Consider the following 15,023-nt stretch of genomic DNA (forward strand, 5'->3'; position numbering starts at 1 on the left):
GATATCCTATGAGTAAGACTGTTGGTCTTTCTTTTTCCTTTGCTGTAACCCATCTGAATATTTCATTATAATTTGATCTTTCAGATAATAATGATCATAATAACAGTATTTGTAAAGTGCTTACTATGAGCCAAGCACTGGTCTAAGTGCTGGGGTAGATACAAGGTAATCAGGTTGTCCCAAGTGGGGCTCACAGTCTTAATCCCCATTTGACAGATGAAGTAAATGAGGCAGAGAAGTTAAGTGACTTGCCCAAAGTCACACAGCTGACAAGTGGAAGAGCCAGGATTAGAACATGCTTCTTCCACTAAGCCATGCTCCTTCTAGTAAGCCACGCTGCTTACTGAAAATGGCTGCTTAGTGAAAATAAAGAAAATCCCACTCTTCTGCTTCTGAATATCAGGGGATAGGAAATAAGCTTTTAGTTCTTTTGGAATGCTGATCAAAACGTCAAAACTCAAACTTCAAAAGCCTCAATTTGGCCCCAGGTGATAACACAGGAGAACTGTCTCAAGTTTAAGGAAAGTGTGTGTGAATGTGCTGGGGGAGGCGGAGATAAAAGTTACAGGGGATGGAAAAAATGAGTTTTGTGACTCAAAATTTAAGTTTTGCTCTGGCAGCAACCACGGCTGAAGAAATCGGCCCTGTTTTCTGTTGCCAGTTCCAGGAAATGAATGTGCAATATGAAATCCTAGTTTTAAAAGGGTTCAGGCTGGGAGTGCTCCCCCAACACACATACACCCACCCAACACGCTTATTCTCCCAGAACTCCCTTCCTGCTGGGCTTTGGAGATAATGACACCAGCAAACTCAAATGTTGACTGGAAGCACAACCCACTGCACTGAGTAGGCGCACAATAGATATAATTGTTGCTGCTACTACTATTACTGCTACTACTACTACTGATTACACCCAGGTCTGTCAGAATGCCACTTAACACTCTGCGTTTCAGGGTGGAATGGGAAACTGGGGCGCATTGTTCTGCTGTGAGTCCTCTGGATAAAGGACGCTGTTGTGCACCATCACAGCGTATCCCAGCCGGAGATTTCCACCCCTCCAGACTATGCAAGAACATGTCATCCACACTTAAGGAGAACCGATTCTTCCTTTTTTTTAATGGTATTTACTAAGCGCTTACTATGTGCCAAGAACTCTAGTAAGTACTGGGGTAAGTACAAGATAAGCAGGTTGAAAACACAATCTAAGTAGGAGAGGATAGGGTTTGATTCCCATTTTACAGATGAAACAAGCACAGAGAAATGAAGTGACTTGCCCACTGTCACAAAGCAGCCAAGTGGCTGAGCCGGAATTAGAATCAATGACCTCTGACTCTTACACCCATGCTCTTTCCACTCAATAGGCCCTGAATAGTAATTAGGTGCTTTTCTAGAAATTTAGACCTGGTAAAGTAGATCTAACTGAAACGGAGGTACTAGCAGAAGTAGCATTTACTAAGCACTCTTTGGGTGCAATGAACTACATTTGGTAGTCGCAAAACACAAAATAAAAAGTCCTCCCTGCCCAAAAAGAGCTTACACTCTAATATTGCTCCGTCTGATCCAGAAGAAAAGAAGATGCTAGCACTCCACAAATGCTATAAAACACTAAAATGCTGAGAGAAGATATGCTCAGTACTGAATAGAGAGCTGTGTCTTCAAACTTTTTTTAAGTCACAAGTGCATGTATAATTGCACCTGCCCCCAGTTCGATGTTCTGAACGGCAGGCCTGCAGGGAAGAGCGGAAAATTGCCAGTTTAGGCCTCTGTTTCTGATGGTCCCCAGAGCAAGGGAGCCCCTTTCTTCTCTAACTCCTCCAACCCATTCTGTGGAATAGGGTTGGGTGGGCTACCTTTGGGAGGAAAGGCTGTGTGGAAACCCAGAACCACTGCCCCTTGGGCTAAGAAAGGGAGCCTGAGTTCACTATTAATGCCAAGGGTAATTCTGCTGGAAAACAACTGCTGTGAGCTCTGAATTGGGACTGAAAAATGCCAGCGTGCCCAGCGCCACTCAAATGCTAATTCCTGCCCCAGTGCTAAATCGGACTGGGCATTTGTCCCACCCCTCAGCAGCCCTTTGCCTCATCTCCCCACCCTCACCACAACCTGAAAACAAACTGGCCCACTGTTATTTTTTTCCTCCAGAAAAGACGCAACCACCCACCGCAACCTGTACACATATCTACCCGTGATGAAGCAGAGTGGCCTAGTGGAAAGAGCACAGGCTTGGGAGTCAGAGGACCTGGGTTCTAATCCCAGCTCCGCTACTCATCTGTTCGGCCATTTTCTGCTGTGTGACATTAGCTCGTTGTGAGCAGGGAATGTGTCTGTTTATTGTTATATTGTACTCTCCCGAGCGCTTGGTACATGCTTACCGCTCAATAAGCTTGGTTGAATAAATCAACTTCTCTGGGCCTCAGTTACCTCATCGGTAAAATGGGGACCGTACCTCACTCTCGCCTGTCCCGCCATCGACCCCCGGCCCACGTCATCCCCCGGGCCTGGAATGCCCTCCCTCTGCCCATCCGCCAAGCTAGCTCTCTTCCTCCCTTCAAGGCCCTGCTGAGAGCTCACCTCCTCCAGGAGGCCTTCCCAGACTGAGCCCCTTCCTTCCTCTCCCCCTCGTCCCCCTCTCCATCCCCCCATCTTACCTCCCTCCCTTCCCCGCAGCACCTGTATATATGTATATATGTTTGTACATATTTTTTTACTCTATTTATTTATTTGTACATATCTATTCTATTAATTTTATTTTGTTAGTATGTTTGGTTTTGTTCTCTGTCTCCCCCTTTTAGACTGTGAGCCCACTGCTGGGTAGGGACTGTCTCTATATGTTGCCAATTTGTACTTCCCAAGTGCTTAGTACAGTGCTCTGCACATAGTAAGCGCTCAATAAATACGATTGATGATGATGATGATGATGATGACTCAATACCTGTTCTCCTTCCTCCTCAGACTGTGAGTCTCTGCAGCACTTAAACACCACAATCTTCCTCACCCCAACACTCTCAATCTCTGTTGCCCCCTGCTCCCACCAGCCATTCTTTAACTCCTCACAAAACATTCTGGCTCCTTCCCTCTCCTTCTATTTGCTTTCTTTCCCTCCCCTTTCTCCAACCACACTTCCAAGTCGCCAGCTGGAGAGTCTGTCTCTGCAATTTAGGCCAGAAACTCCCATCCCCTCAGGGCTTCAGTGGGGCACCTGTGTCAACTGTCCCAAAGAGCTGTGTGTTGCTGCTTGCAGACCCCTTGATGCCAAAGGCACCTCCTGCCTCTGGCCGCTACCCATGTCCACAGGTGCTCTGCAGAATCAGGGCAGCCAGGTAGTTGACTGGAGGGAGCACAACTGAGGACAAAGTGTTGGGGAGGGAGGGAAGGCCCATGAGGTGGGCCCCGGCCCAGGAAGCCTGCACAAGCAGAAACCCTCTCCACCTCTCCTCACCGGGCTCTAGGAAGCTGCCGCGCATCTCTTTACTTCTGCTCAGGTCTTGGGTTCAATGTCATGACTTCAAGCAAACTAAGTATCTACACATCTGAAGCTCTGAACCTCTACAAGAGTAAATCAGTTGTGTGTGGTTTGACACCCCATTTGGCATCATCTGGGAAATTTGGGGGGGAAGCAAATATTCATGCTGCTTAATACCAGTAATAATTACACTCATTTTAAGGTGTCCGGTATTTTACGGTTCCTCATTCCGGTGAAAAAGCCTGCGAAGTTTTCACAAGAGGCTCTTTCTCCAGGTCTGGTTAACCCCATTTAGACTGGAAGTCCATGTGGGACAGGGACACCATCTACTCCGTTTACTTCAAATTATCTCAGCAGCTCCTGGAGAGCAGGGATGATGAGAACTGGTTTTTTTTTTTCTTAATAGTATTTGTTAAGCACTTACTACATGCCAGACACTGTACTAAGTGCTGGAGTAGACAGAAGCTAACCAGGTTGGACACGGTCCGTGTCGCATGTGGGGCTAACAGTCTTAATCTTCATTATACAAATGAAAAAAACCGAAGCACGAAGTGAAGTGACTTAAGAGACTAGGACCCTCTGGCTCCCAGGCTCCTGCTCTATCCACTAGCCCACGCTGCTTCTCAAGTGCTCGGTACACAGTGCTCTGCAAACAACAAGTGTTCAATAATAATAATAATAATAATGATAGCATTTATTAAGCGCTTACTATGTGCAAAGCACTGTTCTAAGCGCTGGGGAGATTACAAGGTGATCAGGTTGTCCCACGGGGGGCTCACAGTCTTCATCCCCATTTTACAGATGAGGTAACTGAGGCTCAGAGAAGTTAAGTGACTTGCCCAAAGTCACACAGCTGACAATTGGCGGAGCTGGGATTTGAACCCATGACCTCTGATTCCAAAGCCCGTGCTCTTTCCAATGAGCCACGCTGCTTCTCATATAAAAGTGACTGATTACTTAACACACAGCACACACTTAAAATTACTTCTAGACTTCTTGTTAACTTTTATTTGGCTCTGAGTATCAATCACATTTCCTGATTTTTCCCTTTTTCAGAGACACAATTGTTAGGAAGTACAGATCAGATATTTAGCAAAGAACTGCTTCTCCACCAATTACCGTGCCATAATTTTAGCGATGGGAAGTTGAAAAACTACATTTGACATGTTCTGAATATCAGAAAAGTGTATTACCCTTTAGAACTACATACTTTCCATAGGTTTTCCATAGGTTTTGCATTTTTGGCAGCTCACAATGTTTTTATCTGGGTTTAATATTAAACTCCAAAAGTCTTCATGATCAAATTTATCTCACCACCAAAAACAAAAAACTCTAAAAGCATTTTAGTGAGACACACAACGTTCTTCTTTCTACAAACTGTAATGGAAATCTCCCTTCTGAGGACTGAAAAGAAACAAAATGCCCAAATCATGGTCACTAGGAACTCCTGGATAGTTATTCTTATTGCTAAGAATTGCTAAATCTTTGCCCAACATGAAACACGCACTATGTTTACAGTTAAAAGATGCGATTAAGCTCGTTAGTCATAATTAAACTTGGTCTTCAGCTGCTGATCAACTGAGAAAGACCAAAATGAGTTGATTTGCTATTTCATATTTATCTTGGAAGTATTTTGTTTTGTTTTTATGGTATTTGTTTTTTTAATGATATTAGTTAAGCACTTGCTATGTGCCAGGCTGACATAGATACAAACTAATAAGGTTGGACACAGTCCATGTCCCACAAGGGGCTCACAGTTTTAATCCCTCCTTTATAGATGAGGGAAACTGAGGCCCACAGAAGTTAAATGACTTGCCCAGAGTCACGCAGCAGACGAGTGGCAGAATTGGGAACAGAACCCAGGAACTTCTTGCTCCCAGGCCCATGGCCTATGTACTAGGCCATGTTGTTTCTGGTTTTCTTGAATGACAGAAAAAAAGCAACATTTGCTGCCTCCACGTTACCTGCGTAATTTCTAGAATTACGTTATACAGATGCTGCGTTCTAGAAGCCCACACCCAAGACGACATGCAATTTATTTTAAACTGCTTTACTGAATCAGTCAGGTATTACAGACTGCCAGTAAGTCTTTAGAAAATCGAGGCCTGCGCCAGGGAAGCCATATATCCAGCCCAAAATTCATATTGGCAATACAGAGCTAAAAGTTGCCACAGGATTCTGCTATTTAATAGCTGATTAGTGACCAACGATAGAGACGAAGACAGGAAGTAGAAAGCCAAATCAAGAACGCTAACGCATCTTATGGACACTGAAATAGAGTGTGGTGGCTCCAGACCAAACTACGAGTCGACAGAGCCGTGGTGTTGTCCGACCTTCTCTGCGGCTTTGAGTCCTAGACCACGCACAGGGTCCCCATCTGGCTCCTTGACGAGTTTCAGGGTCACTGGTGGGCCATACGCGGTATCAAATGACAAGCAAAGGTCGCGAACAATGAAGCTCTGGATTGTAATCGGTCTCCTAACACTGAATGCAGCTACTCTGGGTGGGGAACGTGAAGGGAATGAGCACTAGCAGGATGCCCATACGACTGCTAAAATTGGGAAATCGAAAGCAAGGCGCGTAAAGGAAGTGTTTTAAGGAAACATGCTTTCTTCAAATGTGAAGGACAAAATGTGCTCTCCTCCCCCGCACCCCAACCTCTCTCTTTCCCTCTATCTATATATTTCTATAATAATAATGATGGTATTTGTTAAGTGCTTACTTCGTGCAAAGCACTGTTCTAAACGCTGCCGGGATACAAGGTGATCAGGTTGTCCCACGTGGGGCTCACAATCTTAATCCCCATTTTACAGATGAGGTAACTGGGGCCCAGAGAAGTTAAGTGCCTTGCCCCATGTCACACAGCCGATTAGTGGCGGAGCCGGGATTAGAATCTATGACCTCTGACTCCCAAGGCCATGCTCTTTCCACTGAGCCACCACGCTGCTTCTCTATGTTTAGATATCTCTCTCGGTACGTATTTTACACTGAAAACCTAGTGATATAAGTGGCTCCTGTACTGAAATCCAGATTCCGCTTCTCAGGCTTTGTTAACTGGACTGGAAAGACTTGCAGAGCACAGCCTCCCTTCCCACAGTCGGCGCCGTTCTAGTCATCCATTTCTTTAGCGAGCCAGCGGGCTCAGGGAAGGCCCTGCTGCTACGAAGTGCTTGAGCTCAAGTCCCCAAGCCCAGGGACACGTGGGGCAGCCCGGGTCCGACAGAAAGCTGAGGTGGTCGAGAAAGGTCCCTTGCATTTCGGGAGGCGGCCCACGAAGGTAACGGCTCTTTGGCTCCTCTGTACTCTAGCTGGCAGCCATCTCTCTCCGCCAAAATCGAACTAGCCTACAGCTGGTGTGCGGTGAATGCTCTGCGGATGAACACGGGAGAAGGTCACTCCGCGGCAAAGGGACAACTAGGGCTACTGCGGTCAAGCCACCGACACCAAGGCTGAGAGTCATTTAAAGGGTCCCGCTAAAAACAACAGTGGTGTCTATTTTGCCAAGCCACAAACCCAATTTCCCTGGAGTGGAGTTGGCAGGCTCGCGTTGCTGGCCAGGGGCATAGTGGTGACCCTTTTAGGAGTCATTTTCATTTCATTTAATCGTATTTATTGAGCGCTTACTGTGTGCAGAGCACTGTACTAAGCGCTTGGGAAGTACAATTTGGCAACATATAGAGACAGTCCCTACCCAACAGTGGGCTCACAGTCTAGAAGGGGGAGACAGAGAACAAAACATATTAACAAAATAAAATAAATAGAATATGTACAAGTAAAATAAATAGAGTAATAAATACGTACAAACATATACAGGTGTTGTGGGGAGGGGAAGGAGGTAAGGCCGGGGGGGTGGGGATTCATTCATCCAATCGTATTTATTGAGCGCTTACTGTGTGCAGAGCACTGTACTAAGCGCGAGGGGGTGGCCCAGGCCATCACTCCCCAGGGAAGTTGGCACTGGCCTACTTCCAAATTGCAGTAGTAGCAGCAGCGCAGCACCCACTAAGTGCGCTGCACTATGCTATGTGCTTGGGAAGTACAGAGGCACATCCCTCACCCAAAAAAAGTTAAACTCTAATGGAGGACCGAAAATAAAAATATGCAAAACACTGTCAAGATAAATAGGCACGAGTGCAGAGGATGATGTTCATAAGTGTTAGATTTGGATAAACGAATGATGTGGATTAAGATACTGGGGAAAAGTTTGCTGGAGGATGTGGGATTTTAGGAGGGATTCAAATGTGAGGAGAGTTTTGGTCTGCCTTATGTGGGGGACGGAGGGATTTCCAAGCCAGGAGAACCGCGTGAGGGAGGGGGTGGAGGGGGTGGAGTCGACAGTGAGAGACCGAGAGCAGAGAGCATTTGAGCTGCCCTGCCCACCCCCTACAAAGCTCCCCAGGATATGGTTTCGGATCCTCCAGAGTTTTAACGAGAGAATGGGCTCCTTGGAAAGAAGAATATCCATAACCCAGGCAGATTCAACTCCTGACTTAGCCAAAAATTTTTACAATTAATGTTGGTCAATCTATAATAGGATAAGGATTGGAGGCGGGGCGGGGGGGGGGCGGAGGGGGCTGACAGGATTTAACCCAAATTCTTCACCCCCAAATATTTTTAATTAGGCCTAAATCCCCACATTTACATTTTATTTTTATATTGTTAAGTTTATACAGAGATAGATTAGTCGATGGTATCTGAGCGCTTACTGTAGTGAAGAGTACTAACTGCTTGGGGGAGTACTATACAGTGTTGGTAGGCATGTTCCTTTCCCATAGCGAGCTTACAGTCTAGAGACGGAGACCGACTTTAATATAAATTACAGATATGTATAAAGTTGCTGTAGGGTTGAGGGCGGGTGGATATCAAGTTCTTAAAGGGTACTCATCTAAGTGCAGAGGTGACACATAAGGCAGCGTGGCTCAGTGGAAAGAGCCCGGGCTTTGGAGTCAGAGGTCATGGGTTCAAAACCCGGCTCTGCCAATTGCCATCTGTGTGACTTTGGGCAAGTCACTTAACTTCTCTGTGCCTCAGTTATCTCATCTGGAAAATGGTGATTAAGACCGTGAGACCCCCATGGGACAACCTGATCATCTTGTAACCTCCCCAGCGCTTAGAACAGTGTTTTGCACATAGTAAGCACTTAATAAATGCTATCATTATTATTATAAGGGAAAGGGAATAGGGGAAAAGAGGGCTTAAATCGGGGAAGGCTCTTGGTGGAGATGTGATCTGAATAAGGCTTTGAAGGTGGGGATGGTGGCGATCTGTCTGTCCTGTCGTTAATAGAGGGGGGAGGGAGTTCTGAAAGACTTGCATTTGTCTTTTTTTCCAAAGGCACTTCTCTTCTCCCCACTCCACGTGTCTGCGGTTTTTAACTACCTCTCAGATGAGTGTCATGAATAGTCTCACTACAATTCGGAGGCCTACCCTCAAAACCAAAATAGAGATGTTAAATTCTGGACGGACCCACCAAACAAGCCTCTCAGAACACTGTGATTTTCATCACTCATTTAGCACTTCGTGATCACTTGCAGATATCAGAAAGAAGGGTTGCCAAAGAACACTGACTACTCACACACCCTTGGGTGTGAATTACACATATGAATTAATGCCTGGAGTTTTTGAAATTTAAACCTGATTCATTCATTCATTCAATCATATTTATTGAGCGCTTACTGTGTGCAGAGCACTGTACTAAGCGCTTGGGAAATACAAGTTGGCAACATATGGAGATGGTCCCTACCCAACAACGGGCTCACAGTCTCCATTACATAAACCTGAAAATTAGCCCCCAAACTCCAAACCCTACTTTAGACTAATGGAACATACTCATGCACACAATCCATCAACAAAACCTGAAGAATTAAAAATGTGATCACATTTTAGTTCATTTTCATTTTGTATGCCAAGTCTAACAAGATTAAAGAATTACAGAGAAAACAGAGGGAAAAGTGGTCACTAAAAGTGATCCACAATTCTTTTTATCCAGTAGAATTGAAGATGAGGCTGATTATTTTATAAGCCATACTAAACACCAACAATGAAGTTGATAAGGCTGCTCCACTACCGCAATATTGTTTAAAATTGGTGTAATTTCAAAAAATCTGCATTTTGATTATACCTCAAAATTCTGTTCCATTAAGTTTCCACCTTTACTCAAACTCTCCATGATGGCCTTATTTCGAAGAATATCTTCTTCACTGAGATGTTCTCTTCTTTTCCTTGATTCTAAAACGAGTCCATTTACCAGGTAAAAGTCCGCCAAAAAGTTTCCTACTCTTTCCTAAAACAAAATTAAATATTTCAAAATAATAAATCACAAACCATCTTAAAAATAAACAAAACAATCACACGGACATTCTTTTCGGGTTCTCTCGGATTAAGGCAGCATTAGTAAGTATTCCTTTTAATCTAACGTCATTGGATTTACTCTTTTTCTATGGGAACGGCAAGAAGGGAAAACGAAAGAAACAAATTAGCCCTCAGCGAATCCCAATTGACAGGAAAATCAAGATAAAATTACCTCTTGCTATTCATTTAGAATTTACCTTCAAGCAACTGGGAGCATTTTAAAGGACATTAACGATGGAAAACCAACATCTCTGACCTCTCCATGCCTCTCATGAATGTCTGACGATTAATTAGATATTGTCTTTAGAGACTTTAAGCTCCTCAGAACTGATGGCTACAGTTATCTTGTTTGGTGGTGTTATCTTGACTTGCTGTCATCCACCCTGGAACCACTTAGGCCAGGGAAAATGAGTTGCTGCAGGCTTGGCTTTGGAGGTGGTGCCCTGGCTGCATTCTAGGGACTCACTTTAGCTCAAGCACGGCCAGCCCTGGCATAGGTGCCAACTTCTCATTTTGAATGTGGGAGGAAAAAGAAATGGGGCTTTGAAGACGGTGGAGTAAACCTGGGAGCAGCGAGCAGGCTTCCAAGAGTTAGGCCAGGAAGAGCCAATTTGGAGTGTTTCCAGCCCCGCTCGGAAATATTTTGTTGTTTTCAGCTCCACTGGGGAGCTCGCTCTCCAAAAACCTGGGATGAACAGTATGGGGAGTTTAGCTTTAAAAAGATGAGGGGGGTGAAAAATTGACTTCAACCCCTTGCCCAGAAAAATCTCTCACAGTTGGCACCTATGCTTGGACGTCAGAAAACAACTGTGGACGGCACTGATGAAAAACTGCAACTCCCGTTTCCTCTTCCCTCATAACACCATCTCCTAGATCACCAAGCCCTACTATTTGCCATGGCCTAATTTTGTACACATTCTCAACTCCGTGCTAATTTTTAAAACTTAACCTGGCTAGTTCAGCTCCTTGAAGGTCAAAGCCGCTGACAGTGTGCCTGAGCCTCCTACTCCTCCTTCTAACTGCCCAGGGCTCCGTGCAGACTAGAGATCCAAGGACCCGCCCCAACCCAGCCTAACTTGGTCACTGTCTCCAGGCCACAGCAATTAAGCTGCAAGCCAGACTAAAAGGGGGCCCAGACCCACTTTTGGAAACACTGCCAGGGAAGTGCCGTCCCCCTCGAAGAACTCCTGGGAGTTGCAGTCCCAACAGCCCTGGGCATACGCAGAGCCAACGCACCTGCACTCCAGCTTCCCACCGCCAAATCCTCAAACAGAAAAAGTGCCTTATGGGACCCGGTCTGCTCCATCAGATTTGCTTTGACCTCAAAGGCTGGGGATCTACATACTTCTATCTACAAATTCGGTAGCAGTCCAGACCTGGGTGGAATTAAACGGATCTAGGTCTCTCCCATTTTGTGGTGGAGAAATCCTTACTGGGATTCTACAGAAGATGGCCTTTCAGAATTGGTTGGCAACATGTACGGAACAAGCATTGTAGGGGACAATTAGGAACCTTGTGGAAGGCAACAGAATGGAGCACAAGAAAGACAACTCCAGTGCAACCACCCCTGGGACTCAGCTGAGAGACAGCAAATGCCTGATGTCACTTCTGCTTATTGCCGGCCACGTGGTAAACAGGATTAGAACCACGTAGACATCCTGCCGCGGTCACGGCAAAGGCAGTGGACAGGAGGAATCTCTCTGACTCGAATCCTATCAGGAACGGACACCGTTCCCTTCTCTCCTCCACCCTCTCTGTCTAGCTCTCATTGACCCTTCCCTAGCCGGCATCTGACCTGAGGCACGGGAAAGGATTCTGATCATCTGTAGTACCCAAGCATCCCAAAGGCTCAATGAGGACATACTGTTTTGTCTTCCCGGAAAAGCCATCCTGTTTGGGCACGTGTGAAAGTAATTGATTTGGTTGATAAAGTTGCTGAATAAATATCACTGCTCATCAAAATGTCAACCTCTTCCTCTGTTTCCATCTCTGATTCCTGGAAGAAAACGAAGTCTTGAAATGGTGAGACAGCACAGGTGGCATATGGGCAACAGTTACCTTGCGGAACAGAATGGTTCAACTACAGGCTCATGGGGCCCAGGCCACAGCCCAAGGGGTCACCAGAGGTAGCCCACAACTCCCTCCAGGGTTCCTGGCAGACCAGCCTCGGCGCCCTTTTCTGGCTCCCAAATCCATTCAGAAGTGACGCTGGAAGAGAGATGGGGAAATGCGGGCTTCTGGCATTGCTTCTGGAATCTTCTGGGAGCCGTGCCAAGCAGCAAGCGAGGAGGGGTTTAGCGCAAGCCCTCGCAGTGCTGAGAGTTTCGGTGTCCAGGATTTTTGGGTAGTGTGCCACCTTCCTCTATTCCACTGTGAGAGCGGGTGGGTGTCGTAGAGACCCTCAGACCTACAGCACCTTTTCTCCAGAAGATCCTTAGTGGGGGGACGGGTTCCAGGCCAAGTTATTTTCCCTCTGTCTGCCTGCCCATATGCCTTTCCTGGCTCTAGCCTGTAACCTGAATGTGGGCAGGGATCGTGTCTACCTACTCTATTGTATCGTACTCCCCCAAGGACTTAATCCAGTGCTCTCTACGCAGTAAACGCTCAATAAGTGCCACTGGCTCATGCTGTAGGGATGGGGAAAGGCCATGCAGCCCACCAGATGCCTAAGGGGTGAGGCTCATATAATTAAACAGTTCCAGCCCCTTGAGTCTGACTTGGGGAGGGAGACTGACAGCCAGGAAATTTACCTCCTCACTAACAACTGATTTTCCTCAGGAAGAGCTCCGGTTTATTTCAGTGGACAGTTACTCACCTCGTGATGAATTCGCTGGTAAACTTTTTGTTCGTTGTCTAACACTACAAAAGATTCAGAGGGTGCAGCATCCCCATTGAAAATGAAGCTTAAGTCCCCTCGTTGGCACTTCATGTCGGTAAAATCTATGAGAGTTGTGTCAAGCCTGGGAAAAATGGATTAGGATTTACAGATCATTAAAAAACAGGTATTTCGGAAAAGACTATAATTCAAATGTATTGCCTTCGTTTGTTCCACCTTTACAAAACACTTCATTTCAGAGCCCATTTTCCTCATCCTGTTTTTATGAAAACATTTTACATTTCACATCATTTGCTATGATATTTTACAAAAAGAAAAGCACGGGGGTTTGGCATCTTTGTATTTGACTTTTCAGGCTACGCGATTTGCAATGATGTCTTTTCTATGAATGGCCTTTCTTTAGCATGATAGTACACAGTATAGAGTCAACCCAGAGGACTCAAGATGCCTAATTTGAGGTGAGTTCAGAAAGTTACAAAAAGTCTGGTTAACTTTCCATATTAACTTGCCTAAGGCCCAACTAATTCAGTTTTAATCAGATTTCTACAGCGGTGGTTTCCAACCTGTGAGTGGGTTGTTAGAAATGGACACTTTTCTATTCAGGAACAAGGCAGGCACACCCCCACACACATCCACCCCCGCACCCCCAAAAGAAAACCCTTTTAACCCTCCAGAATAGCAGAAGCATTTTAATTACCATTACAAAATGCCGGATGCCAGCCCAAAGAGATTACCTTCAGGACAGTGTACAAAAGTTAGCACAATAGGGCTCTGTCCGGGCTGTCAGGGATTTGCTGTGAACTATTTATTAAAATGGTTACCAAGTGTCTCAAAATTCCCTAAAGTTGGGTTCATCCTCTTTTGGCTAAGCATTGCAGAGTCTGATATTTCCTGTTATTAGGATATATAAAGAAGTCTTCAACACATGAAAGGAGGAAAGGTTCAAGTGCCAGCTGGAACAGTCTGCTTCCTGGTATGGGGCAATTGGAGGAGAATCTCTTTTGCACCATCCTATAGGAGACAAAAAGCCTGGAAATAAGGGGCCATCAAAGACCACCCCAGGGCCCAAGGTTTGAATTTAGAAGGGAAGGGGAGTGTAACTTTCCACACTCTCACCCCCATCCCATTTGTCAGGCAGGATAAGATGTGGATTCTTGGGCAGACAAGCCAGACGGAGGGAAGAGTGCCCTAGAAAGTGGTGGCTGGGGCAAGGCAAGTAGTGGGTTTTACCCCCACGATGCCTGGGATCCCTACACTGTCCCTGAAGAGTATTAATTGTCTCGAAGGGAGGGGGGTGGAAATGGATAATTTCCCAAGGGGTTGTGATGCTCCAGAGAGCATCAGATGGGAGAACAGAGCTCAGAGCTAGCAGGAATTGTTTCCCTCAGCTTTCTGAGAATTGCATGAAAGTGGCTTTCAGCAACTCCTAGAGAAAAATTCTGATGTACTGGATACGAGTTGGGAGAGGCCACATAGTTAATCTCGCATAGTTAATTTTGTTGGATTTTCTCCAAACTGCTCTTACAGTCAATCTAAGATAACCACAGAACAAACCATTCTCTCTGTAACACACAATCCAACAGAAAAGGAGATATGCCCATTAAACTACATTATGACACTGAACTCGAGGAAGCAAAACTATCACGGTTTATTTTCTTTTTGATGGGATCAGCCACAAACTTTAATGTTGATATCATTACTGGGGGTAAGCATCAAGTGAAAATATATCTATCAACTGTTTGTGCATGCAGAGTTCTAAGCACTTGATGCTCTAAAACATTCAAGAGGCATAGCCCCCACCCCACAAAAAAATCAACATATTACTGTCCCATTTTAATTTTGTTGCTTTTTTTTTTGCTGAGAAGCTGCATGTCTCAGTGGAAAGAACATGGACTTTGGAGTCAGAAGTCATGGGTTCAAATCCCAGCTCTGCCAACTGTCAGCTGTGTGACTTTGGGCAAGTCACTTAACTTCTCTGCGCCTCAGTTACCTCAATTGTAAAATGGGGATTAAGACTGTGAGCCCCCCGTGGGACAACCTAATCACCTTGTAACCTCCCCAGCGCTTAGAACAGTGCTTTGCACATAGTAAGCGCTTAATAAATGCCATTAATTATTATTATTATTATATATACATAATGCTAATCTGGCTTGCTGACTGGTTCTCTGGCATCTGCCTGGTTGGTGTGGTACATTTCCACATGTGCCCTGGCCACCTCTATGGAAGATCAAAAAGAGAAGATATCAGGACAAGAACATTACAGGATCTTCCCTATCTGCAACTCTTTGTAACTCCTTACTCCTCCAGAAACTTAGGCCTCTGCCATTTCTGTTGTACTGTACTCTCACAAGTGCTTCGTACAGTGCTCTGCAC

The 15,023-nt window shown here is 45.4% G+C and overlaps 1 protein-coding gene across 1 annotated transcript in view; it reads right to left on the reverse strand.

Moving 5' to 3' along the window:
* Positions 1-15,023, reverse strand: part of ANKRD13C (ankyrin repeat domain 13C) — a 100,174-nt gene that overhangs the window by 14,907 nt on the left and 70,244 nt on the right. Inside the window, exons 7-9 of the mRNA XM_038744995.1 lie at positions 12,630-12,774; positions 11,679-11,810; positions 9,585-9,746 (exon numbers count right to left, since the gene is read on the reverse strand). Of these exons, the coding sequence (XP_038600923.1) occupies positions 9,585-9,746; positions 11,679-11,810; positions 12,630-12,774 (439 nt within the window). The remainder of the gene's footprint in view (positions 1-9,584; positions 9,747-11,678; positions 11,811-12,629; positions 12,775-15,023) is intronic.

The sequence above is a fragment of the Tachyglossus aculeatus genome, chromosome 4, assembly GCF_015852505.1.
Source record: "Tachyglossus aculeatus isolate mTacAcu1 chromosome 4, mTacAcu1.pri, whole genome shotgun sequence".
NCBI lineage: Eukaryota > Metazoa > Chordata > Mammalia > Monotremata > Tachyglossidae > Tachyglossus > Tachyglossus aculeatus.